Source organism: Dermacentor albipictus, chromosome 10 (assembly GCF_038994185.2).
Source record: "Dermacentor albipictus isolate Rhodes 1998 colony chromosome 10, USDA_Dalb.pri_finalv2, whole genome shotgun sequence".
In the NCBI taxonomy this organism is placed as follows: Eukaryota; Metazoa; Arthropoda; class Arachnida; order Ixodida; family Ixodidae; genus Dermacentor; species Dermacentor albipictus.
In genome coordinates this window covers 53943043-53970937 of record NC_091830.1, presented here as the reverse complement: position 1 = coordinate 53970937, position 27895 = coordinate 53943043, and the positions used below count along the sequence as shown (strand labels likewise).

The 27895-nt window shown below is 44.9% G+C and overlaps 1 protein-coding gene and 2 long non-coding RNA genes across 6 annotated transcripts in view; all 3 read left to right on the top strand.

Annotated features, from left to right (window-relative positions):
- LOC135907625 (actinia tenebrosa protease inhibitors-like) overlaps positions 1-4635 on the top strand; it is a 41754-nt gene extending 37119 nt beyond the window's left edge. Inside the window, exons 5-6 of the mRNA XM_065439315.1 lie at positions 821-1012; positions 4435-4635. Coding sequence (XP_065295387.1) covers positions 821-1012; positions 4435-4457 — 215 coding nt within the window. The 3' untranslated portion in view covers positions 4458-4635. The remainder of the gene's footprint in view (positions 1-820; positions 1013-4434) is intronic.
- A 1011-nt stretch (positions 4636-5646) lies between these two features.
- LOC135907673 (uncharacterized) lies at positions 5647-21811 on the top strand. Of its 3 annotated transcripts, XR_010566084.2 has the most exons (5): positions 5647-5824; positions 10983-11116; positions 15971-16147; positions 20283-20477; positions 21601-21811. It is a non-coding gene; the product is annotated as an uncharacterized lncRNA (long non-coding RNA). The 3 variants fall into 3 exon arrangements; XR_010566085.2 differs by lacking the exon at positions 10983-11116; XR_010566086.2 differs by lacking the exons at positions 5647-5824; positions 10983-11116 and adding an exon at positions 10567-10799.
- A 3579-nt stretch (positions 21812-25390) lies between these two features.
- LOC135907628 (uncharacterized) overlaps positions 25391-27895 on the top strand; it is a 30351-nt gene continuing 27846 nt past the window's right edge. The window contains exons 1-2 of one of the 2 annotated variants that reach the window (XR_010566080.2): positions 25392-25719; positions 25793-25932. This is a non-coding gene — a long non-coding RNA (uncharacterized lncRNA). Of the gene's footprint in view, positions 25933-27895 lie in introns of both variants that reach the window. The other variant, XR_010566079.2, reaches the window with a different exon arrangement.

The window sequence follows — 27895 nt, the reverse complement described above, 5'->3', positions numbered from 1 at the left end:
TTTCCGGAGTCCTCCACTACGGCGTGCCTCATAATCAAAAAGTGGTTTTGGCACGTTAAACCCCATAATTATTAATGTAATGGCGCCAAATTTCAACAAGTTCGACGAGTACAATGTCATAACCTTTCTCACTGGTTGCAGCAGTAGAACCAGCTGATCAGAGACAGGGTGATAGTGACTTTGTGTAGCCATGTGCTATAGTTGACCTCACAAGTATTCACGGAGCCCGCCCAACGTTCATAAATTAGATGCCAACAACTGTAGAACACGCACGGCTTAGTTTTCTCATTCGCACGCACCACACCATAGGGGCAAATGAACCCAGCTGCAATTTGCGGAACGAAGAACGACAATTTTTTTAAGCTTTTGACCATGTCGCAGGCATAGGCGCCCACGGAATAACACGAAGAAAAAGTATGGCCTAGCGAGGGATACACGCGTCTTCAAAAGCATAGCGCTTGCAGTCTTGACTGCATGCACCAGTTTCGTTGCCTTTCACCTGTACCTTGTTATTTTAGACAAGAAGCATTTAAAAACAAAACATAGAGAAGGGCTGATTTTAAACGATGCTTCCACCCATCTGATGTGCGTATGGCAAACTGCGAAAGCACTTCTAAAATATTCCAAGGCGCCTTTTGTCGAACACGAAAGCTGTCTGTACCTTCTGTGTATGTTTACGCTATGCTCATCAATGTCAAATGGCTGACTAACTTCATAGTTTGATTTCTCTAGACAAGCTGTTATTTAGTTGTCGAAAGTGTTTTCGAACCGAGTGAATTCAAGTCTCTTCGTGGTGTCAACTAATATTTTTCGGTAACAGTTACAGATCTCACACCTCTACCACGAGATGACTGCTCATATTGGATCAAAAATTTAGACCAGTGCATGTTCAAACGAGAGACCTTCTATCCTGACCGTCGCGGGCGAAGACAGCCTACATTACTATACAGGTTCTGTGGAGAAAACAACACGAAATTATATGCTTACTACTTCAGAAGTGGTCATTGTGCAGGTAAGCAAACATTACGCGAAAGCATCAGCAGCGAAACCGTTACGTGACGCGTGCTTTATAATTATTCATTGGGTAATTACATAACATTGGAAACAACACCCCGGAGATCTTGGTGTCATCAAAGAACAGCAATATTTACGATTACCATTTAGGAAAGGCAAGGAAACTAATGTTAGATTTATTTTTTTTGAAATACTTTTTTACAAGCTACTTGCGAAAGATTAATGTTTTTCAACGCCACAAGGTTGCCTTCGCTATTTCTTCCAGTGCAGTCTCATTTGGCGCAATATTTATTTCCAATAATAAGAAAGAGAGATGTATATATATATATATCGACAGATATAGATATATGAAGACATGATTACAAGGGGGGGGGTATGGAACATTTTTCTTTTATAAGTGGGCTTATTAGGCATGCGCGTTTAAGCGCTGTAGAATTTCCTACAATGAGCACTAGAGGGAACTCTGGCTTAGTGAATGCGCGAGCTGCAATGGGTGTGGTAGATCGAGCATGGGAATTGCGGGAAGTGCATGGATTGGCCTAAACTTCTCTTTGTGGCTTCAAATGGCTTCGTTACTTTCTAATTGAAACCATTACACCACGAATACATGCATCGACAAGGGATGCGAAACGCTCTGATGAAATTATCGCGGGCATGCCAGTGCCATGAGACGCTTGGCGCGTTTCAATTTGGCGACCTCGACAAGGTCAAGCGTTTCAATTAGTAGTGATTGTGCGTGTTCGCAGCGTCCTCTGCACTTCGAAGAGTATAGATTGCTCTGAGATTTACGAATATGAAGGCACACAAAGCATGTTACACTAAGCCACAAGAACGACTCTCTCCAAAATCATCATGATCAGACAAACCTATGTACTTTTCATCATTTCCATGATGGGCCAACGACTGCAGCGCCAGAGTTCCCTGAATACTCGCGGACTACTTTCTGTGGCAATGAAGGGAGTGGTACGGAGGCAAAGGGCGCACAAGTGAGAGCGCTTCTGAAAAGAGTCCCGTGTTTTCATCAACGTTAGTTTGAACTGGGGAAGGGAAAACTGAACCACCTGATTAGCCACAGTTAAATAGGATAAAAGACACCACAGAGTGTAAATCTTTACTTATATTGCAGCTTTTCCGTTCTGCGTCCGGGAAAAGGTCAAACCACCTTACATGGAAGCTGCGCCAATTCAGCGTCTGTTCCGAGCAACCAAAAGCGCTGTCAAATGCTGGCGAACTGCTTGCTCTGTAACGCATGTGCAGAAGCTCCGCCTCCTTAGCTTTCCCTTCCTTGGCACAGAATGTTTTGTGCGAGTATGGTATATTGTACGACACTCAGTGACATGCGCAGCCTCGTTGGGACATATCTTGGCCGAAAAGTGAGGCATGTGATAGCTTCCGAAACGCGGGTTTCAAGAATGGTCAGTTTGTGCCGGCCAGCCCGGCTTTGGAAAATGGACTGTGCCTGTCCCTCTCGCTGTCGTGGAGCCCGGCAACTACAGTGCTGCGTGTCGCATTTTGACGAAACATGCGCACAGTAATATTGTTGCCGAAAATTGCGCAGATGGCACATGTTGCATGAGCTCGAGGTTACGAAGTTGAATTTTACTGGCTTCCCAGGGCCACCGCCGAAATATAAATAAAACGAACAAAACCAACAATCCCCTGCTCCATCGCCTTGTTAGAAAGATCAACGTGTCACCTGAAGCATGCATGCTTGAAGACCTCAGACAAAAAATAATTTTCTACCACTGGCCGTGGACTTAAACTTTGGCCATATCTGAAGTTACCACGAAGCGTTGGCACCTTGATTCATCTTTCTACTTGGTGTGGCCTACCATGAGCACTTATTGATTTCAAATACTAACGTGCAATATCCGCGCCTTGTGCTGTGCAGCCTTTAACGACAATATAGCTCATGCGGTGCTGGACTACCGCGTATATGGCTAACACAAAGAAAAAACATCGCACAACCGTATGGCTTTGAGTTATCGTCCATTATCGGTTGAGACGATGAGCAAGAATGACTAACAGTAGATGTGCGCTGCATGAAAGGTCTTTGTAATGAAATGCAAACACTTGGATGCCTCTTCTCGGGAAAAATACCACTTGAAGAAATGACGGTGTATAGGGGAGCAAGGTTTGTTTAGACTGCAATAAGTGATGTTTATGAACAATTATGAGTCAGTGTTTTTCTCCGGTAAGTCCTTTTATTTGCTCTCATCAGTGAGTATTTTTCCCTTATCCCTTTATTTCTCCTGTGCGATTCATTAGTTAACCACAGTGAACCCAGCAACGATGGTTGGCTTTGAAAAGAAAATAACATATGATGTATGCATGCTGTCTCATTAGAATGCATAATCTCGTGCATAGTCTCATTAGAATGATTGTTCATGTTAAATACGCTGGCGGTATCCATACGTGCATGTAAGGCACTTGCGATTCTGTGGGAAGGACTTGTCATTTCGTCCTGACAAGAGACATAAACCTGCCACCATAATCTCGTCGTTTGAAATTACGTGGCGGCCACGTGCACTTGGCATTTCCCGTAATTTATTCAGTTCACGAAGGGTGGAAGCTTATTTCCGGTAAAAATTCTTTCATTTTAATTTCTTTACCTAAAATATGCGCTCAAGAAAAGAAAGGAGCAGCTGTGAAAAATGTCGTCAGCGGTTTCAAGGACTCTACGCATCGGCAGCGAAATATTGCACTATGAGCCATTTGAATAAATAAAGAAAAGTCTAAATAATCTCTCTTTAACCATTCAGGGCATCACCCTTGCTCGTACACCCATTTCGAAAGTGCGACATTTGTGATTGTTCGTTGGACCTAATAACCAACAAGAATTCTGGTATCTACTCAATATAGCTGATACTCTAATTATGTTTCAAATTTAGCTGTATTGAGTGGCGTGCTCTTTACTATAAATGAATGAATACTAACTGTTTTGAAAAAGCTGATTGACCGCAATCACCCTTATTCTGTGTATGAGGAAACTGACGCCACTGTGTATTCTATTTTGAGATTTATTTGCACTTTGCTTTCATTATTCTGCACCTGAAATCGTTGCACAAAAACAGAAATTAACTATTCAAACTCGATTTTGAATTGATTTTAAATTTTCTAACAAGAAAGATTATCAAGCTGAAATTGTAAAAGCTTTCAATTCTTTTCAACTACAAGGTTTTTCTTTCCTCAAGGCTGTAAAAGATTGTTTTTGTTAACCTTGCATAGCTGTGCATTCAGTGGGTATGACGGATTACATTGTTGCGGACGCTTTAGTTTAAAGTAGCATTAATACAAATTTGGGCTTTCGCCTTAGCATAACAATACATGCCAAAATGTTATTTTGTTTCATGAAGTTGGGTGGTTTCATGAAGTTGGGTGGTTTAACTCTAGAGCTTCTTCCATTTTCTCGATTTACAGAAATTGTGCTGCGGAGATGGTGATCAAGAAATAAATTTAGAGCTGAAGAAAATTATAAAATATTTTACTTCCCTCCAAGTGTAAATTTGATAAAGTGCAGCAAGTGGACATCAAGGAGTATAACCATTTTCTGCTTTGCTTAATAAACCCTATTTACCTCAATTATCAACAAAATAATAAAAAGTTACTTCTATGAAATACGATCCTAAACGCATTGTGCTAATTCAAGATAGCAAGATTCATTGACAAGTCACTGAAGTTCCCGGATACAATATTTGATGCGACAGACCTAGGGTGTTTAGGATTTCACCCTATCAGAGTACAAACTTGTGAGCATTCACACGCAAAACAACATTCCGTACAACCATTGCGCGCATGGCACGCAAGTTCCAATAAAGTTCCATAACGCGATTTAAATTTGACAGCTGGTGACAATGTAATCGCATGGTGGCATAACGACCAAGTAAGCGCACTTTTGAAATACAGCAGCGCGGCTTCCTAAATGATGGCATACACTCACTGAGGCTCACAATATCACAAGCTTTATAATGCATTGGCACAATTCGTATAAACATATAAAACAAAATTTGCTTGCGAATTCAAAATACATTATTGCTCAGCAAGTAGGGCATGCGTGCCTTGGAGTAACTTGAGAAATGCCTTGAAACTAATTCGGGGAAGGCATTTTTGTAAATTTACCAAGACAGTTGAATGATCTATGAGAAATCACAATGCTGCTACGGCTTCCAGGAACTGCCACTAAAACATCAAATATGGGGCACAGCACTGTTATCTTCTTGCGTGCTTATTTATTAAGTCATCTATATAGAACGTGCGCCACCTCGAAAGGATGTTAAGGATTATGACGACGATGTTTACAGGCATGTTTTTTTAATTGCAGCACGAGAGACAGTCACGTAACCTGCTCGGTCTAATCTGATTTTTATGCGCTTATTACTCCTTAGTCACTGCGCCATTTCTCCTCGATCTTTTGTTTCCTAATAAACATATTTTATCCCTTTATTGTACAACTGTCTATATATGTAACGACTCCAGCTCCATGCATCTATTTCCTGCCTTTCTTAAAAACTTAAAACGTCTCTTTCTTATCTTGAATGGCGGTCAAATTATTACTTCCATCCGCTTTGAAATACAGCACTTCTTCCAGACGCACGTTCCTTGCGGTTCTTGTTGGGTGAATGCCTTAGCATATCCAGCTGTGTGATCTAATAGAAAAGACCTGCTCTTTGTGTTATTGCAGCGAAGCTGTATGTGGCTAGGTTCTGACGAAAAATGTGTCCATGGGCAAGAGACGTGTAGATCGAGAATTTTCCTCCATACGTGGGCTGATCCCGAAGACAGTGCAACACCCGTGTGACCCACGACGGAGGTAAAGCAAAATTTGAGCTCTCCGTCAACTTACAAACATAAGTTTTATATCTCAGGTCCCAATATAAGCGGTATCCTAAATGAGTTACTACACTTTTAACCCCATCAGCCATGTCTACGTTCACACCGCCCTCTTTTTGTCGGCCTTTCAATTGCTTGCGTATCTCCTTTCAGTTCCTTCCGCTCTACCGTGGCAGGGGCCCCGCAGACGTTCTGCCCACCAGGACCATGAAACGGAAATAAATGCGAACCGTTCATGTGACCCCCATCCCGAAAACATCGAACCTTCCACCGGATAAATGGTCAGGTTTCGGATGGAGTTTGAGGGGAACCACTTTTGCGTGGGCTGTGTTGTGTGTTGGCGCTGTGGCTTTCGAGTGACCTCACAACCCTTACTGCACTGCGGGACGTCTACTAACGCACGATCACCTTGCCTACGGTGAAGCAGTGTGCGCCCTCGGAGTGCGCTGGGGTGGATGTTGGTTTTACGTGCCGGGACTCATTAGTAAAAGGTCTCGTATGGCGTTTCGCAACAATACCTGGGTATGTATATAACCCGTGGTCTCATCATCTTCCGAGGCTCTGCATCGTGGAGGAGCGATTAGCCACGCTTCGCCTTACATTTATGCACATACGGTGTTTGACTCACGTGACTGGACAGTTCGCGATCATGGAACCCGCACACACAGCTTCTACACACAGTATGTTGTCCGTGTGTAGACACAAAATTCCGCAGTTAGCGCAATGCCGGCCCGACCCGCTGCGGTGGTGATGCAGGCATTAAGCACTCGACATACGTGCGCTGATCCCCAAGACCGGGGGATCAGCGCACCGGGCCCACCTACGGAGGAGGTGCAAATCGCCAGTACGGGGCCCACATACCCAGCTTCGCTGGTCATCCTTCTGGAGATAGTGAAAGGGCAGTAACTTTGTTTAAGTAAACTTGAAAATGTTTATAGAATGTATACGAATTAAAAAAACACACTGACGATTACAAACTGCCTAATGTGAATTCCTTTAGGGGCTGCATATGTGTTTTGAAATCGCGATATGTTGTGGCAAAGAACTTGGTTCTGAACGACAGGGTCCTCTTGCCGGTGGCGCTGAGCCTCAGCTAGGGCAGCTCGTTGAGAATCAGTGCCAGACAAACCAATTCCACCGGTTGCGTCGTTCTTGTTTGGAAAGGAAGCGTGAACACGGGAACACCTGGCTCGCATGTAGCGCATTCTCTCGCGGCTGCCGCGCAGGGGAAGTAGCTCATGCGCAGTAGCTCCCAAGCCTACACCAGCACATACTTTCCGCATGTGGCATCGGTGGACGCGGTCGCCGAGTGAGTGATCGCCTTGATTGAGCATGCCTCATGTGCACCCCCCCCCCGCATTTCTCCTCGCCCTTTCGCCATAATCTCCACCTCCAGTTTCCTCCGAGTGCTTCCGCTGTACCCTCCTCCACTTTCTTACTCGCTCTCTCAGGTATCGCTGCCCTTCATCACTCTATGCGCTCTGCCTTCGTTCGGTTACGTATAAGAACGCCGACGCTCAACACAGGAACGGCCGCATAATAGCTACACTCCAAAGAAAACCACTGTGTTCGTATTGCTTCCAATTCCTTCATAAATTTGCTTTGTTGCCTTGCGCTGAATCATTGAGTGATTGCGCCACAAAGCAGTTGTTGATCTACGCCACCTGTAGATCGCTGCTATAACCAAATACGGCATAGCGAAGGCTGGCCAGCCACACAAGGTTAACCCTTGCTACCTGCTAGACAGGAAAAATGAAAAAGGCGAGAGAGAAAGTCGAAGATTGGAGAGGAGGACAGGAAAAGGCGACTGCCGATTTCCCACGGGTGGGTCAGTCCGGGGGTGCCGTCTATGTCAAGCAGAGGCCAAAGGGGTGTGTTACCTCCGCCGGGGGGCCTTAAAGGTCCAAGCACCCAGCATCAGCTCAACCCCCGGGATCCCCCTTTCCCTAGACACGGCTAAACTGCGCACGGCTACACGCGGGAGGGTCCAACCCTCGTGTGCTCGGGTACGTGGTGTCGCAACACACCAAACGCCTGCTGACGCAGACGCCCCTGCGGGGAGATGGTACTAGAGGTGACATGTGTGCTAACTTTGCAGTGAAAGCAGACACTGTTTCCGCGTCCGGGACATCTGGATTTAACCGATTCCATTGGCGTATCGTAAGTGGAAAATAAGCATAAGCATAAATACACATACTCTGAATATTCTTTCAACAATGACTCGTTTGGGCAATAGTAATGACGAGTCGGGTGCGACTGTGCATATGCGACATACTTAGACACAGCTATCTTATAGATGGCATGCAGCAGTTAGTACAAAACCTTGAGATGTGCCTGCTTTGCCCTTGTGGATAGCGTCCTAATGCCAGAACAAGCCAGAAGCTTAGTGGGAGAGTCCGTGCGTTTGTACTTGTTATACACAAACATTAAGGCTTTGCGCCGTATTTACTCCAATTTTGTTATACTAGTTAGGGAATGAGGGAACCGAACTGTGTTAGCATATTCTAACACTGGTCTTACAAAAGTAGTGTGTGCTAGTAGCTTTGCGGATGCGGGCGCCATTCTTAAACATCTTTTTACATAGAACAGCTTGCGTAGTACGGCGGCTGTAATGTTGGCAACGTATGTGTCCCATCTAAGGTCAGACGTCGACGTAAGGCCTGAATACTCATGTTGTTCCCCATTCGCTAGTGGTTTCCCCTAATAGTGTAAGTTAATTGGAACGGGTTCTGCTTACAAGTTACTACAATGGTTACGGATTTTCTTACATTAATGAATATTTGCCATTTAACGCACCAGTCTGCTAACTTATCACAGAATGCATTGGGTTTAAGGTGGTCTGCGATGCTGTCACTTTCCTTATAATCATGCAGTAGTCTGAGAAGAGCTTGATACTACAGTCAATGGTTTCTGTAATATCATTTATAGAAATTAAAAATAATAGTGGCCCCACAACGGAAGCTTGATGAACTCCTCAAGTTACAGGGACTATTACTGATTCAACACTTTCGAAAGGCACGAAATCTGTGCGGTTTCTTAAAAAATGATTTTTCCATGAAAGAATGGATCCCTCTCCGATTCTTAGTTGTCCAATTAATTTGCTGTGACATAGGCAATCAAAAGCATTTCATAAATCAAGTAAAATCATGTCCTTTTGGCAGCTGTTATTGATGTTAAGTGCGAGGTCATGAACTACCAGGGTTAGCTTAGTAATAGTGGGCAAACCACTACTAAGTCCATGCCGCTTAGGGGAGAAATTTACGTTCTCAAGAAATGCGGTTATTTGTTTTAGGATAATGTGTTCGAATAGCTTACACGAATTGCTAGTATGAGATACTGAACGGTAATTTGGTACTGAAGACTTATCTCCAGATTTGTGAATGGGTATTATGTTTGCAATTTTCCAGTCGTCTAGTAGTTCACACAAAGTAAGTGATTTGCGGAAAATTAGCCCAAAAGTCTTACTACACCACTCCTGATATTTCCTTAGGAATTCGATTGGAATATCGTCTGGGCCACTGGATTTTTTTAGGATCGCATTTAAGCAGTAAGTTGAGTATTACTGCATCTCTGACTTCAAGACAATCGATGCTTGATGGACCAAAGATAAAACGGGAGGGATGATACCATTATATTTGGTCAAAACAGACATATTGGGGCAAAGCATTTGGTTCTGAACAAGAGTGGCCTCTCGGCGGTGGCGCTGATCCTCTACTTTGGCAGCTCGTTTACCGGCAGTGTCAGACAAATTTTCACTGGTTCCTTCGTTCATTTCTCAGAAAGAAAGCATGAACATGGTAACGCCTGGCTCGCGCGTGGCGCATTAGGGTCTAGCTGGCGCGGCGCAGGCGAAGTAGCGCATGCGCAGTATGTCCCAAGCCTATGCCACCCCTTAATTTCCATACATGCTATCGGTGGACGCCCTCACCGCATGCCTGGTTGCCGCCGTTGAGGATGTCTCCTGCGGCACCCCGCTTTCCTCCTTGCCCTTTCTCCGTGCTCTCCTCCTCCGTTTTCCTCCTATAGCTACCACTCCAGCCTCCTCCCCCGCTTTGCTCCTCGTTCTATCCGCTCTCGCCGTCTTCCATCAACCGCTGCGCTCCGCCTTCACTCTTTATTTCTTCGCTCTGCGCGTTCACTCATTTATGGCAAGAGACGCCGCCAACAAGGAGTGACGCGGACGCTCAACGCCGCACCGGGCGCACAAGAGCCGAACTCTAAACTCTACTGGGTTTGTATTACTTCTACTTTATTCCTAGGTTTGCTTTGTTACCATGTGCTGAAGCATTCAGCCATAGCGCCATACAGTTCTGTGACTAGTTGAAAGCGTCAGTAGTCTGTGAATATTCTTACAGGTTATTTATTTCAGAGTTTTTTTAACCTCAGGGACATCATATTCTTAACGACCGCTGATACTGATGTCAAACCATGACCTTCCAGCAAAAACGCACGGAGGAAATTCTCATTACCTCCCTATTTGTCCCTGTAGCACCTTCATGACGCAGTCTCACCACTTGCGGTTATCGTCTTTCCAGCTGCTCAGTGCCACAGACGTTGGTAAATTTTGCTTCCTAACTTATTATTCTGTTACAGTGCTTTTGACAGGTACGCAGGTTTAAAAAGCTTGCGCTGCCATTCGTATTGACTTTGCACAATGTGCGCTTCATTAAAAATCAGACATGACAATGCATGCTACTGCAGATTACAGTGCGACTGTCTAGCAACGTACGCGGTCAAGCACACAGAATGACGAAGCAAAATGTCCGCGTACGTATTGTTGTTGCAGTCATTTTATATGGAATCTATTTCGCGGTCTCCTTGCTGTGACTGAGTCTGTTGGTGTACGCTGCATGCCAATACAGTATAATACGTTACTAGTGGTGTTGCAATGTTTAAAGCACATATAACTAAAGCATATCTGGTCGCCCACGTCCTTCTTCAGTGGTACTCTGCAAGTAAGTATGACACATCTTAGGACAAATATTTGTATTTAACATAAGCAAACCCAAGCTTCTGTAGACACAATTTGCCTGTCATACTTATTTCGCAGTTTGGTTGCTCTAACATACGTGCGTAGGTAAGGGTACACGTGCCCGTTTACGAGTCTTTCACTTTGACGATTATTTCGAGACTTGCAGGACAGCCCGACGAATTTCTGTGACTGTCCTGGTCCTGTCGGGATAACACTTGAAACCACTGGCTATGCAACGTCCGATCTGCGGCACCTTCGTCATGAAAGCTTCCCGAGGCTACAATATTGAGGTCACGCAACGTGAGTCTTCCTGGCCATCTTGCCCTTGGAGCGACCAGCGCTGTGCCAGCACTACTGCCGAAGACTGACGCCACGTGGATAGCCATGTTGACCAGAAATATATATTCAGCGTACCGATAACAGAAAATATTTTTCACCAGGACACATAACGACTACAAGATACACAGAAGGTCATGCGATTGAAGAATGAGGTCGTGGATAGCAGTGAGCTGGTTATTTGTGCGACGCGGCAGAGTTCTTCGTATAATTAATATTTTCTTACTTCTAGAATATCCAAGGCAGACGCTGTAAAGCACACATAGACAGATGCATAACCTTATTGATATGGCCGAAATAGGGAGTGATATCTACGCAAGCAGACCTTTCGAATTTTGACGTCAGCATGCGCCGCCGTCACCTGACTGACATCAGGAAGCGACTCTCCATCCCTGGAGTTCTTTCGGCTGTTGCTCGCACTCGCATCCTCATGCTGATTCCACCATGCCCGTAAACTCGAATCCTCGAAGGCTTTCCGGAGGCGAAGGTATCCTGCAATTCAAATCAGCCACCCAAGCACAGAGTGACCCACCACATTGTCAAGCGTGGTCCACCCGTGGCACCTCATCCACGCCGGCTCTAAGGTGAGCCTCTGGCCATTGCTAAACGGAATATCGAGCATATGCTCCAGCTGAGCAGTATGCGCCCTTGGTCCATCATTTGAACCTGCCCACTCCATCTGGTGCCCACAAAGAACTGAGTGACTAGCATTCATGTGGTAACTTGCACACGCTGAACGCTCACATGGTACACGATAGCTATCAAAGACAACCTGGAAGGATGCAAAAACATTTAGTAAAGTGGACCTTGTCAAGGCCTATTACCAAATACCCATTATGCCTGCCGGCATCCTGAAGACAGCCCTTACTACACCCTTCGTCCTGTTTGAGTATGTGCGCATGCCCTTTGGGCTACGCAACGCAGCTCAAACGTTCCAAAGATTCACTGCCAAGGAAACGCGCGGAGTCCCTGCTGTATTTGCCTACATCTATGTCATCCTCATTAGTCCCAATACTTTGGATCATGAGTGAATGTTCCGGTAACTCTTTCAATGCCTTCAGCTATTTTTCTTGGCTGTCAACCCCCATAAATGCGTCTTTGGGTTACCGAGCTCGAGCTCTTGGGTCAGCACATTTCGGCGCTGGCAGTTCGTCCGTTTACGTCTCACGTCCAGACCATGCAAGACTTCCCAGCACCTACTACTCTGCGCCAGCCGCATGAATTCCTAGGCCTAGCAAATTTCTCCCGACGCTTTATTGCGCACTGTGCTGAGCGTCTGCATCCACTTATTGACCTCCCTCGAACGACCAAGGGCTCCTCATCCTCATTTTCCGGGTCTCCCGAAGCTCCGGCTGCTTTCAGGGCTGCTAAGCATGCCGTCACGGATTCGGTGCTTCTCCTCCACCCGAGATCTAATATCCGTACTCGCACCATGGTGGATGCTTCCAGTGTGGCCATTGGCGCTGTTCTCCAGCAGCAAATCGACTCAGAGTTGTGTCCATTCGGCTTCTCTCGGAAGAAGATTAGCCCTGCCGAGACTCGATACCGCGCTTTTAGCTGTGAGCTGCTCGCTATATACTCCAACCATCCAATACTTCCAGCACTTCTTGGAGGGTGAGCCATCTTATGTCCTAGCGGATCATAAGCCTCTGGTTTATGTCTTCCGTACAAACTTTTCCCAGTACGTCGGTAGTTAACTTCGTCAACTGGCCTATATATCGGAGTTCACTGCGGATATCCGAAACATGAAATGCATCGAAAACGAGGCATCTGATGCGCCTCTCCCGCATCAGCTCCTTCGGCGGCACTTCCAAATTAAATGTGGACTGAGAACCTCTAACTGCGGTGCTGCTAGACGACGCTGAGCAGCAAGCGCTGTGTGCCATTCCCGACATTACTGCGGACGCGGTGGCCAAAGCCTTCGTTTCAGCATGGGTTTCCCGTTTCGGTTACCCTAGAATCGAGACCACTGATTGCGGCCGGCAATTTGACTGCACCCTCTTCAGTGCCCTCACTCTCCTGATTGGCACTATGTACTGCCGCACCACTGCATATCATCCCTGTCCCAACGGTATGGTTGAATGGCACCACCGCCAGCTCAAGGCCGCCTTCACTGCACGCCGGGATCGAAAGTACTGGGTCGACCTATGGTGATTCTCGGGCTACGCGCTGTCCTCCGTCGCGACTTTGACTGTTCGGCCGAATTCATCTATAGTGCACTCCTGAGGCTTCCTGGATACTCGTTAGTTTCATGGGACCCCTCGTCCCGGCCGCTGCAGAACCTAAAATGCCTACAGGACGGCATTCAGCAACTGCGCCCTGTCCCGCTTCGATCTTCAGACTACAACTTTTTTGTGCATACAGACCTTGCTTCTGTATGGCACAGCTCGTTTAGCGAGCTTACTCTGATTGGCCTTGAAAGCAAAAGTTTGTTTGTTGGCGCGCAGTTCATAGCTCCATCAGACACTAACACATTGCAACCGGAACCGGATACCTAAAACCTAATTTGGCCAATGCCTGTGAGTTAGTGCGTTAGGTCAAGCGTGCTCATTGCATCTTTCAGCACATCCACCACCTTCCTGTTTTCACACTCAATGGCCAACGCTTCAGAATTTGAAACAAACGAAAAATCATCGACAAAGAGGAACACTTTAAAGACATTCTTGTCGCGGAGCAAGGCATGTATCGGGTGATCGAAATGAGCAAGTTCTAAGTGGCCAATGACGGGCGATGCAGGACCGAATAAGTAACCCTCCTTTTGCAAGTATGGCGTCCCTTTAATATGAATGTACGCTCACCGTAAATAAGCGTTAAGAGCTCTAAAAAAACGCAAACCCCAGTTGCGTTTGGAAAGCAATGGAATCATATTTTCAATAGAATGCTGAATGCATTCAAGAATGAGGTAATGTTGTTAAGAATAAAGGATAACTCTAATGAGAATTCAGAAGGCCTGACAGCTTTTGTCACCGTTAGTGTTAAAAATTGTAGTTCCTGGTTAGAGTTTCTCCCTAGAAAGGATCATCAGATAAAACCTTGAGATGACGCTGCAGGAAAATAGCAACAGAGTACTGCATTGTTCCAGATCCAGAGACAGTCGTCCTTCGTGGTACATCAACCTTATGCGTTTTCGCACTATAAAGATCTTTAAAAAATTATTTTTGCGCTTTTCAATCACCTTGAGGAGTTCACAAAGGTTTCACCTGTCACACAATTTCATTGCGCGAGACTGGAACTTGCTCAAAGGTGCGCTAGATCGCCAACTGAGCAGATAGGAGATGGCCGCCCTCAATTCTGATGTAAAATTTCACTAGGTAAAACGGCTAAATCACTTTCTCTGTCCGTCGGAACAACGCGGAAAGACTAGTCACGTAGAAAGGACGCTACACGTCTAACAGGCTCGCCTGACTAGAAGTTTTTGAAGCGGTTAAGTAGACCAACACCTTCCGAGACGCAGCGTGCACTCTCCTCGGCCAAGGCATGTCGAGGCACTTGTCACACATTAGACACCTGTTCTAGCCTTGGTTAGGCATGTAAATTTCGGTCCAAGATGGGGCTGATGAAATATTAGTAAGGTTCCAAGTCCGGGACGGCTAGCACGTGACAGGGGTAATTGGGGCACGCTGGGAGAGGCCTTCCTCCTGCAGTGGACATAATAATACCACGATGATGATGATGTGACACTGCGTATGAACCGCCCTTCAATGAATCTCTTTGTCGGTTACCTGTACACCGCGCATCGTGGGTCAATGAGTATGAGCGGATTTTGCGATGCACAGTTTCGCAGCCAGCTTTCAGCGGTGTATTTAGCCAATAGGTATGTGATGCTCTTCAGTAAACCTTTTTGACGACTACTTGAATGGCCAGGTATGCACCGCTTATTTCAGATAGGAGCAATTCAATATGTCCTTGCAGACGCATATTAAGCAACATGGCAAACCAGTGACTCCAGTAAGTTTACCTTGTCGCGTTTATGGCCATGGTGCCTCATTTTGCAGCGGATCAGTCACATTAAACATCCCATAAAACCCATGTCACTTGTAGTAATGTTAAATATGAAAACAATACCTTTCGCGCAGTCGTGATAGAGTTAACCACTCAGCCCCAATTTCTAGCAAAAGTAAGAGTACAGGAAAAGGCATTACAGGCAAAACGTTGTTAGAACACTTACTAGAGGCGTCATGTATGGTGAAATCAGTGCTTTATCTCTCTTGATTAGTGGAAGAGAAAATGTGTGGCGTAAGCTTGGGAGAACTGTGGTAGGAATCACTTCTTGCACATGCACGGTAGGTGCAACCGGCGGCACTATTCTGTCCCTTGCCAGTTTAAGTAACAAGCACTGGCAGGGCTGAGAGGATATACGCTGTTAAGGGAAGACTATAGTGGTCGATTTATATAGAACCAACGCACTGAAGTGACGCTCGCACAAATTGAATAGGATTTGACTGTGACAGTTGTGGTTGCGCTATAACGCGCTACTTTCACCAATTGGCCTTGGCACTCTTTGGCCACACCTAACTCTTGCGCCAATAAACGGTAATAATTATCATCATCGCATTTAACAATGTAGTGTTTTATTGAAAGGCTGCGCGTTGTAGGTACTACGGCGTGAGGGAAGTTTATATGGAGGCAGGAAAGCGGAGGTGCGTTACGGCAGCATTCGGACAATAGAGGGGGAAAATACAAGAACACACAATTACAAAGTAATTCTGTCAGATCTACTTATATTCGCACGGAAGTTCATGAAAGCCGCGAACCATCTTTTCCGCAGTCTTGTTCTGAAATGTCTCTAACCATTTTTGTTCATGCGTTCAACTGCAGGCGCCCAATCAAGAGCGAGCGCTTGTCTAGAGACACCCACAGTGGAAGACTGCAGTCTTATCCGCCTGAAGTGGAGCTTCAACACTAATTCAGGACGATGTGAAAGAAACTACGTCTGTTCAAACCACACCAATGCTTTCCTAGATGAAGCATCGTGTGTGGAAATGTGTTCTTCAGGTAATTAAGTCTTCAGGAGGGCACCTATGTAAGGTGTCGATGTAGTGCAACTGTGGGCGCTGTGACGTAGAGCAATTCCGCGCTTTTCTGTTGCAGTCCTGCATTCAACCCTCCACGATAGGTAAAAATATTTTCGGGCCATGCCTACCTCTCCTGTCTATCATGCATCGTCATGAAAACCGCGATAACACCCCATTTGATATGACCTGTACACATTGAATATGCATGAATATACCGAACAAAAGAAAAATAATAATTTCTGATTTGACACGTTCTCGCCATTATCCCTCTACTATTGGTCAAAAGTTTTTAGGCTGGGCTCACTACTCGTGCTGTCATGCGACCTCATAAAGCCACGAAACCTCAGTGCGTCAAAGGTACGTGTACACTTTAAAGATGCACTAAAATGCCGAAAAAAACTGAATTTTTTTCTGAATAGCTCGAGACTGCCCCGTTCCAAATGGAACAGAAGACGGCTGCCCGCTGATCGCTTAGACAGTGACTACTTGCACCTGCCGGACGGAGAGTGTCGATTTATTTGCGTGTAATAAATTTTTTGTGCGGCACTATAACGTTATCGAGCCCTTCCGCCACGTAGACGACATCGCTCCGCCAATTCTTGATTGATGAGGATCCGTTTTAGCAACATTCCTAACATTCCGTTGCACACCGCCGCAATTTTCTATAGTTTGAGTGCATTGAACACAGCAAAAGATTCCGATCAAAGGCAACATCATTGGATTAAATTTACTAGACAATTACGCAACAAAATGTTTGATCAAATAATGAATTTGTCGACTTGGGCAAGGTAATTGCGGGAATAAACTGGACTAAGTTATTATTGAAGAGTATCTTAAAGCTTACGACTAGATTCGATAGAATATAACGGTGTGTAGTAAGCGTCACTGTTCTAGTAGTTTGTTTCTTTATGTATGTCAGAGGAATCAGTTAAGTTAGATATATTTTTTCTCATAATAGTCCGGGTTTCATAAACAAGGTCCAGGTGGCATCAATGCAGCATGTACACGTGTCCTACTTAGCGCAGTCTCCTCGCCTGAATAGCTACATCAGGCTATTCTGAATTTATTCAGAATATATTCTGTCCTCGTGTAGCAGGTAACATAGGGCAAGTTTTTCTCCTTGCTGTTGTCACCTTTACTTTTCGGCCATGCCAAAAGAACTCTCCTGCCCAATACTCGAAGCCAACGACTCTTAATTTTCAAGTAGCCATCATAAGCTGGACCAGAATCGCTCCCCTATTTCGAGTTTAACTGCCCTCAATAACCACGATTTTGAGATATTCTGATAACGAGTGTATGACGGCAAGTACCTCGTTCAATGAAAAAACGACAATGTGTACCCATTTAGAAAAATATTACACGTTTTCCGCTGTTGTCATGTCTATTCGTATCAGTGGACAATTGCAGCGGGAAATTATTGGAGCTAATGCTAATGGAGCGCGACTACTGTTGCACTTGGGCAGCTCCACTCCACGTGCATCGATTGCGTGCCACTAACGGCCCACTTGCCTTCGACGAAACTCTGCGTATACATAAGCAAGTTCGTGCTTTACCCAAAGCTTCACTTCTTTACATGTGTTGGATCGTCTGACGTTTCAGCATCGTCTGACTAATTTCGCTGCACTGTAAGATGAAGTTGCCTCCAGGAGTTTTGCGATTCTTCCTGGTTAAGTTGAGCAGATTCCGGTCCATGCCTCCAATTTTCCTAATGTTATGACAAAGGCTATTCTTCCCCCTTGTACACCTTTCCATTGTCTAGAGACCTATTCAGTTGCACTAGCATTCCACGGGTTACCTGCTCTATGAATTTGACATCATTTCACTTGTACTGAACCTTTCACAGAACAGTGTGTTCTATTACGCGCTGTAGAAGCACAGGAGCATTAAGATGTTACTTGCGTGCAATGCAAAGAAAATTTTGCATTTAGCGAACAAACATCTCTGCTGCGTTTGTATTGCCAAAGCCTTACACTGCTGGCCATGCTTGCAGATTTGACCCTCTATGCTCTTTTTATTGCTATACGCAGGAAGAAGGCCAATAGTAGTAGTTTGATTATCATAGCGATTCATTCCCCCCATGCGTGCTAAAAGCCATGTGTAGTCCCGTGTCTGTGACCTGGCCGAGGTCGTTCTGCTTGATAGAAAAACTAGAACAGAATAAATATAAACATGCTCGACATCATAGCCGTTGAACACGTATTGCAAAATGTTCATTGGCACGAGCGCACTCCCACTTTTTTGTCATCAATCTAACGCTAGTCTTGTTCTCAGCTAGTACGTTCCTACTTTCTCTCAAAATAAAGAAGAGAAGCATGTCTGGTGCTTGGATTAGGACCCTGACCACCAGCACTCCGGCTGTTTTAACCATAAGGTCACAACGGCAGGTATTGCTTTATACTTGCAACGGTAAGCAGCTGTATTGAATGATCGCCGCGCGTTGATTACGACTACTATTTTGATACTACAGCATATAACGCACAACTCGCGATTGGCCAGGAAGCAGACGTTACACATATCTTCAACAACAACCAGCCTTATCAGATGATTGCTGCATGTTGATGAATAAACAGAAACGAGGCGCCTCCAGTGTTAGGATACTAACTTTGCCCCTCCCCTCGCCAGAATTAGAGCCTGATGCCCTAATCAATAGGTCGTAATCTCACGTATTCCTCTATCGCGAAGACAACTAGCTTTTTGAGATGATAACAGTGTTGATTGTGATTATGCTTTCTATAATATGTTACACACACAAAATGCGGAATCGACGAACAAGCGTGTCTGCATGCTGATTATGATGATAATTTACATACTCTGATATAACCCACAGCGGCAGATTGGCCGAAAGGCAAGTGGTGCATGTTGTACCAACACTTACTAGCTTTTTGTGGGGGATGATCACCGCGTGTATATAATGATTAAGATTTTCATAGTGTGACATATACCCACCAAGGGGATTGGCCAGTAAGTGGAAGTGGTCGTCATGCTAACTCCAATACGGGCAGTTGACTGCTCCACGTAGAAACCCTTGCTTGACTTCCTCCATGACGCATGATTCCATTCGTATGTGAATGTTTTCTTTTGTGTGCCGTTAGACACAGGTCTCACCCTATTAAATAAATGTAAGGAAAGCGCCCACTACATCTTTGAAATGATCACGTCCTGTTCATGGTTATTGTTATTCACTTACTATGCCACATACCCGAAACGGGGGATTAGGCGGCGTACCTAGAATGAGCGAGAAGCAATAAAAAAAAAACATAATGAAATGTAGGAGTTATCACATTGCGTGCGCGCGCCAGTTACCTTTACGGCAAAGCTGCAGAAATGAAATGGTAATACTTATATTCCGCTATCAATGCCTTCATGAAAGGTTCGTTTCAGGTAGACTGCAACATGAATGTTCGATATGAGTAAGTTGGTACCTCCAAAACATACAGACTCTGCGATTGACTAATGTAGGCTACATAAAGAAACATATATGGCTAAGAGTTTACCTTTTAAACATATTATGGTAGCTTCAACAACGACAAGAGGGGTAACATAGTTTGCATTGAGTCGTAGAAAAAATGTTCATCAGATTTTTCATTAAAAAAATTGAACTCTGGCTCAACCATGCAACAGCCTTAACTTGCTGACAGGAAATCGGAGTGGGAGAAAACGATTTACTCCCATCCTGACTTCTGACTCATTTTTTGTTATAGTCAAAATGAGATGAATTTGTGCACACTTTCTACAGCCTGCGCCTGCAGAAATACTGCAAACTGTCTGAAGAACAACGTATACCCACTGTTAAGAGGTATGTAACAGAGGGTGGCCGAAAATCTGGAGACTGCATGCTGTCGGAGAATTATAGTGCCATATTACAGTAGATGAGTGTGCAAACCGAAACACGGTTAAAAGTGAAGTAGTACAACTACCCACATACCTGCGCTTTCCAGCTGTTTTTATTAAACTAGCGTTCATCGTTCGCTAACGTTCTGTGCAATGATGTGGTCATGTCGGCTTTTTTATTAGGTGCAGTCCGAAGCTCGTGAGAGTATTAGGTGAATTTTGTTCAATAATACTTGTTTTCAGTTAAGAACCAACGTTTTAAGCACCACGCTTTCTGCCTGCAGTTCCAAGTCCCCAACCTCCAGAGACCTCCAAAGATTGCTCCTATTGGCTTCTTCGCTTAGAAGAGTGCAAACAAAAGTGGCTGACACCGTATCGAGTCTTTCGGGGAAAACTGATGTACGCCTTTATATACACTGAATGCGGGTCTTCGCCCAAAAAATACTACGCATATTTTCTAGAACACCACCGCTGTTCAGGTAAGATGAATATATGTGTGCTCAACAGCATCATACTGATAGCGTAACAATATTAGGTTTTGCACAGCCGTCAAGAATGCAGTCTGTTACACTTGGAAGCAGCCACATGGAGATACGAATACATACAGTTCGCAAGTGTGCTGAATTGCGCTCAGTTTCTGGCTATTGACTTCAATTGAGAACGAATCACAGTGTCGGTGAATAACGTAGTCGCTTTGTTAGAAGCCTTTAATTATAGCGAAATGGTATCACATTCATACTAAATGATATTTTACAGCCACACCTTCATACACGGACCTGTGATGTGCGGGATACCAACGAAATTGATTGCACGTAAACAGTAGCTTTCATACATAGCAACCTCACGCCTTGCCACCCACACCTACGCACATATGATGATTGCAGACGTTTTTAAGAGATGGCGCTGTTTCCGACCGAAAAACTGTTCAAGAGGTGCCCTTTCAACCGTCTAGAAGCACCACTTAGACACTGCATGACGCAATCGAGGGGTCCCATGCTTTTTGCCGGTCCGTGTGAGAAGCTCATGCTCAAAAAAATGTGAATCGATACCAACTTGTGCAACTTGCATGTATAATAAGTCTATAATAAGCACCGGCCAAATACCTTGATCTTATGCTCTAATATACCCACAATTATTTCACTATAAGTAACACACTGGTGTAGTAGGTGAGGGTTGGGGTAGAAAGGCATAGCTTTGGAGGAGCTTCTGATAAGCTGAGAAGTGTCACGGAATCACACTAGTGGCTGCAAAAATTGTGTAATTAGCCATGGATTAAGTGCTAACGGCAGTAAAGAGTAGCGCTGACCGAGTACTCCCTCTCGAAACATGATCACCAGAGTAAAGTTTAAACAAAAGTTGTTATGTCTAACTTACCGACACGTCACTGGCAGTTTGTGAAGGATGCCACAGGGGAGAAATCCCAATTTGGTAGACTTAGAGGGATTGTTTAATGCACACCTACATCACGGCGCACAAGATCTTCACAACGAAGAAGAACTAGAGTAATATTGAAGTTTTACTTATTCGTGACTTGCATTCTATAGCGGCATGCTTTCACCTATTTGTTATGTAATAACTATTATTTGCTTTACCTTTGTACAGAAGTGGATTTGCGTCGAGGGCCCACAAATCAGTAGGCCAAGTCAACACAATGTCAACAGCAAATCAGATGGCCTCGTCATTGGTACACTCAGTGGTCGACACTGGGGAGCAAGAATCCTGGACACCGTTCCAGTTATTTGTTTTCAAGTCGGCAAGTTATGAAACACAGTTTTGTTGTCGCAGTGAAGCGAATAAATTAGCACAGTGAATCAATAAATCTTGAATTTCTTCTTCTCTGCATCATATTCGGGATTATTTTGGCCAGGGGAAGTGAATATGACAAAACAAATTGCTGGGGTAACCTGAGAAACTACATGAAATATTGCGTTTCTATAAAGATTCTAGAACAGACGGATTTGCTGCTATTGCGGCTAACATAGCTTGCAAGGACAGCAATTCTGTTTATCCAGTATTTTGAACATAAACAAATACCAATACCACAAGGTATAAAATCAGAAATTTTTTTTCTATGGACCTGTACGAATGGCGTCAGCAATTTTGATTTGGCTCAGATTGTGCAACAATATCATAATTTATATGTCTCGCAACTGCTGCCAAGGAATGCACATTAAGATACAGTATACCGGGTGTTTAAGCGAAATCTTTCAACACATTATAAAAATTACCTGCGTCAGATAGCACAATTCTTGTCTATGAGGTGGTCTACCTGAAGACCAGCACATGGACTAATTGCATCCCGTCGCTTGCAATCACTGCCATTTAGGGCACAGTTAATAGTTGGAAACTCGTAACAATTTAAGTGCGCCGCTCAGCCTAAATGTGTGAAGACGTTATCGAAATGGCTGCTCTTTAAAGGCAAATAGTGGTATGTGGTATGTGGTATCTCATAGAAATATGTTTTTCCCCTAGAAGGTGCTACTTATGCAATAATAATTACATTTTAAGTTTATATTCAGGCTAGATTTGTCTGTGGAGGCCTTACATTGTTTGGCTCTTGAATACATTGCTGTTGCAATGTATTCTATGCGCGCTATCGTCATATATTGCTCCAATCGATAATTCATACTTTCTTATAGCTTACAGTAATTTGGTAGCATTATAACTCGAGTACAAGTGCAAGCATTGAGCAAGGAAGTGACGAAACATAAGCAGGTCCTTGAGACCCCTTGTGCAGCCTCGTATTCCTACGTGATGTACGGTATGCGCGGAAGAGTCGTACTCCAAATGCTAAATTACCTGCTTCGTCAATATATTCGTTTTCACCAGGAGTCAATCAAACAAGGGTTTTGCGTGCCAAAACCCCGATCTAATTATGAGGCGCGTTGTAGTGGAGTCCGACTTCGGAAATTTCGACCACCTGAGGTCACCTTAAAGAATATCAAGAAATTGTGGCCTCTGGCCCCCAGCCCTTTATACAGGTCCGCATTTGATACGTTACTTACTGTCCAAACAAGCTACAAGAAATATTACTTCCGAGTTATTCCGAATGTTTGTTCACAGTTTCACTCAAGCTGTAACTTCTAGTATGCTGAAGCTTGATTTGTAGCGACGTTCAAAGGCAGATTCCAAGCACCATACACTTCATTGTCATCTTTTAGCCCTGAGGGAGGCTCGCCTGTGGCCTTTTGAACGAGACCGGTCCGTGAGTTCCGCGGCGCGGGTTTTGCATCACCTCGAGAGATGGCGCTACGCTGTGTGGTGCACCCTTCAGGTGCTTTTCTCCTTCTTGCTGAGTAGTGCGCGTACGGACCAGTGCACTGTATGGCATGGTGCGGTGTGGTGCGGCGTGGAAGGCGTCCTGTTCCGAACATGCACTACACGCATTTTAAGATTGTCGCTAGATTGTCCTGGGACAACGCTCTCATCCTCATAAAACCACACTGTCCAACTTATTGGACACCTGCTCGGGCCATCTATGCAGCATTGATGAAAATACATCGTTCAAATTCCTGCCGAAACAGTTCCACAATGGCGGCATTAAGCGGCGCGGCGTTTTACGGCAGCTGCCGGAGAAGTAAGCACTGTTTCTCGTATTTATACCTGGTTTCAGCGCATATCTTTGATTTTATATTAAAGTTAATACAACAGCATACGCACAGAATACAAAATATAAATTCTTCGCGCACTTACTTTTTTTCACGCTTCCTTTGATTTCGCGTGTCCATTATGTTGGACGCTAGGACCCAACCTGGATATTTTGACCGCGCTCTTGAGATGGCCTTGGTATGAACAGCAGGCGAGTACACCAGGCGAGTACTATTATTGCGCAGGAACCAGGTTTGGAATGTACTTTGACAAATGCCCGTATATGTTGCCGTCACAGCCGTGGACGCACCCTGACGCCTCCAACCCCGCTGCCACCCCGCGAGAGAAGATTAAGGAAGGCCAATAATATGCAATCAACTTTCAAATGAAAAAAAAAATGGCTGTGGCTTAGGTAAGGTTAAGCCCAGGATGCGAAGCATACTAGCCTTTATTTTAGTTGTTGAACCACTGTTTAGCCTGGTGAACTGCTGTTGCTTGGCTATATTTGGTTCGGCTAGACGAAGAAACAACTCATGCATTACTTCTTCGCCTTCAAGAGTGGAACGCGACAGCGTTCCCGTCGACCCGCCAAGGGGTGTAAGACAATGGGCTACAGGGCAGCGACTACGCGCCCCGCATTGGACGCGGTGAGCGTCGAGCAAAGCAGCGTTCGGCGCGGCAACGAAATGTGCGCCTGAGCAAGAGACGCACGCCTTAGAAACAGCGCGTTTCTAAGGCAACACCGCATTCACTAGAGGCGCTTTTGTACCGCTTTGAAGCGTTGTACTCGTGGCTCAGTGGTAGCGTCTCCGTCCCACACTCCGGAGACCCTGGTTCGATTCCCACCCAGCCCGTCTTGCAAGAGTTGAGCCAAAGCCACTTCTCCTCTGTCGTGACGTCACGGTGTCACGTGATTTCATGGTCACCGCCGCGCCTGAGGAGCTGGGTTGAGCCCTCGTAATATGCTTCGCATAATATAAAATGAACTAAGCTGTACACTGTACAAGATAACTTTAGGGATAACACGCAATGCTAATGCAAAAATGCAAAGCAGTCCGTGTCCTAAACATTTGATTATGTCAAATACTTCTTTATCGTTCTGTATGGTGTTGTTTTAGTTAGGGGGTTAGGAAAAGAAGCTGAACTTATTAGCAGAAAAAGAGTGGCGTTCCAGACTTTATTACCACAAAATGGCAGTAGATGTTCACTGTGTACACCCGTGATCAAAAGTGTATGGACCAGACAGTTCGTGAAGAAACGAAAACAAATTTATTTCATACCTAGGCATGTAACGTGAAACTGAAGGCTGCAGTTCAGACTTGGTATTATGAAGACAGAGGTGCATTCCTCACTTTTCTCTTGACATTCCGAGTTGTGACGAAATTAGGCTTTTTCACACAACCCTTGGTTCGCATACTTTTTATCGTGGCTGTGCAATATTGGCAGTAGAAACATTCAGATTTACAAAACGTAGTTTTTTAGTACAACGATATGGCACGCAAGATAACTACAAATGAAATTGATTATTGTATTTTGCAGTGGTGCGAAAGTTAGTTTTATTTTCTGCGAGAGGTCGAAGGGTGGAATCAGTGATGTGTGGACCAAAGGCTTGCTAGGGTTGTAATGCTCAGAGTTGTTCGCGAGTCTAGCATCCCGTTTTTGCAGAGAGCGTTATAGCCTAAGCCTAACCAAGTAGTATGGCCCAGCTTTCATGCCCATTCACCTGTCTTCGTCTGTCCACGCCACACAGGTGTTGCGCTCCGACGAAAGCAGGTCTTACGGGCAAGCTGCTAGCACGAAACACAAGTGTGGTGAAATTCTCGGATGACGTTCAGCAAAGAGTCATAAAAAGCGAAAATCTCGCGCGCAATTGCAATGATACGCGGCTGCTTTGCAAGCATTTTTCTAGTCGCTTGCGTGAAAGCACGTTAGAAAGCAAACTAGTTACGCTTACTGTGACGTAACACGATACTCAAGTGTTTTGAGACCTCTGAACCTAAGGACCCGGCTTTATAATACATAGGGCGGCCACTTCCTTCACATGCTCTCTCTCTCTCTAGAGACGCTACATCGGATTTCGTATAATCTTCAACTAGAAGTGGGCCACCGCGCTCCAAGAGGAGCACACAACCGGTGTGTGTCTTAACCGTTGTGTGCCTGTACGTTGACTCTGACCACTCAGCCTGTCTGTTGGCTACTTTTGCAGCTGAAACGCCTGCATATCAAGCGGGAAGTGTTCTTGTATTGACAGCCACGGCGTACGCGGAATAACAGAAATGAGCTGGGCATATGGACTACAGCTTGTTGTCATTGCATGTTTCTTACCGGGTCAACTTCTTGCTAGAGGTAAGTGAGTGAATACATCATTTTTTGTTTAATGTAATATAGGTTAAATGCACAATACATCAGTAGAAACTGGGAGGTTAGGAGATTCAATCGTAACTGTAGCACCACAAAAAATTTACTTGTGTTCTTTGACGTCCGATGTTCCACAATGAGCTACGTGGTGGAAGGTTTCGGATTGTCGTTGCAAAACTCGGAGCCCGTTAACGCCCGCTCAACAATTATCTAAATGGTCTTGCCTCTTCGCATGGTGTGCGTGCGTTTTGACGCGATAGTGTTAAAGGAACCCTCGCCACGTCTCGTCATTTTGAGCTTTCGCGATAACACATTGCGCGATAACGATCGTGTCTGCAATGTATTTCCTTGCTACGGGCCGCGGAAACATCATAAATTTAAAACCGGGTGCCGATTTCCATCTCCTCGCGGCCGCCGCACTCCAAGGCGGCTAATGACGTACTCGTGTACCTGCGCCTACATACTGGTGTCCGTAGTGTGATGTCACTCGTGGTGACTCACGAGTTCGATAGTTGTTCCAGACATCTGTTACCTGTGTGATCTGCTGCTTGAGTGTACGAACTGAAGTTTAGAGAAATAATAAAACACGCAAACGGAATGTCTGGGCGTCTTTTTTTTGTTTTACTTCGCACCGAAGCAGGAGAGATGTACTTCCGCTTAGTGTGCTTGTTCCCACGGCTGCACGGTCACGTCCTCAGGTGCAGAAACTATGACATTTCCTACCATGTTCCAGCACGTGATCGTGCTCTGCAATTGACTTGTTCTGCCTCAGTTTTCGTGTAGCACTGAATTATACCGCTAGCCATGTGTCATTGTGCACAGCGCGCAAAATTGTGCGCTTCGCGAAAGAGTCAACAACCCGCGCGCGACGCCGTCAGCGGAAGTGCGTAGCGCCGAAAAAAAAAGCGAGAAAAAGATTAAGTGAACGTGGAGCTTGTCACGTATGCGTCACGCGATCCCCGAGGTCCAGTATGGGAGAACGCAGGGAAAGAATTGCGCTTGCGTAGCCTAGACGCGGCAAGTGGAGAGAGCGTCCTGCGTGGCAGTGCAGCCCGCCTGCTTAAATCTACTACAGCAGCTTTGAAGGTGCTCGAAAAGGTTAGATTCCAGTACTCACTGCTTCAAACAATTAAACTCATAAGCTTTATATTTCACAAAGCGTCTCGAACAATAGGGCCCATCTGCAGGCAAACTTTGGAGTTGTTACGTCAATTAGAGCCTGACTGAAAAATTGCTAAACCATTAGCCTTCGGGCCGCTGAGACGCCTTATGTAAAACGCTTCAAAATTTTTCCATTTGCCTATGCGGACTAAACTTGGCATAGATTCATATTTTTCTTGTAATGGGGGCGCGTCTATGGGCAGCACGATCAGAAATTTTCAATTATGTAGGTTAATTATCTGCTTTTAAAATACGTGCTGAATACTCGTCACCTAATTTTCTGCGCTGAATAATGCACGCAGTTGCTTTTGCGCAGTTTACTCGTTCAAGTATGGAAGGCATGGTGCTTATAAATCATTAAATTAGCAAGTTTATAAACAGGTATAAGGTGCCTCAGAAAGGCGGGCCAATGTTTCGATAGGAGGACCTATCCTCGTGAAAGGCGGCCTTGTCCATCCTCGGCATGTTAGTTCTAAAGGGTTAGCGCAGTGACGTCACGTGCAGTTATTTTCGGTGGCGGTGGTTTTCATAAAACAATGACAAAAGCCACTGACTTCAAATTCCGCGAAAATATGGCCGATATTAAGTTCACTTTCACGCAAATTTGGGAATGTCTAGAGGGAAAAAAGGCATTGTGAAAATGTATAACCCTCGTTTCATTTCTCACTTTATTGCTCATTTGTGATATGAGGTTTCTTCGATATCTTTAGTGAAATATTAAAGCCACCCTGCCTATATTTGACTAAATTAAAAGGAAGACATTGAGTAATGTGTCCGCTAAGATGAGAGA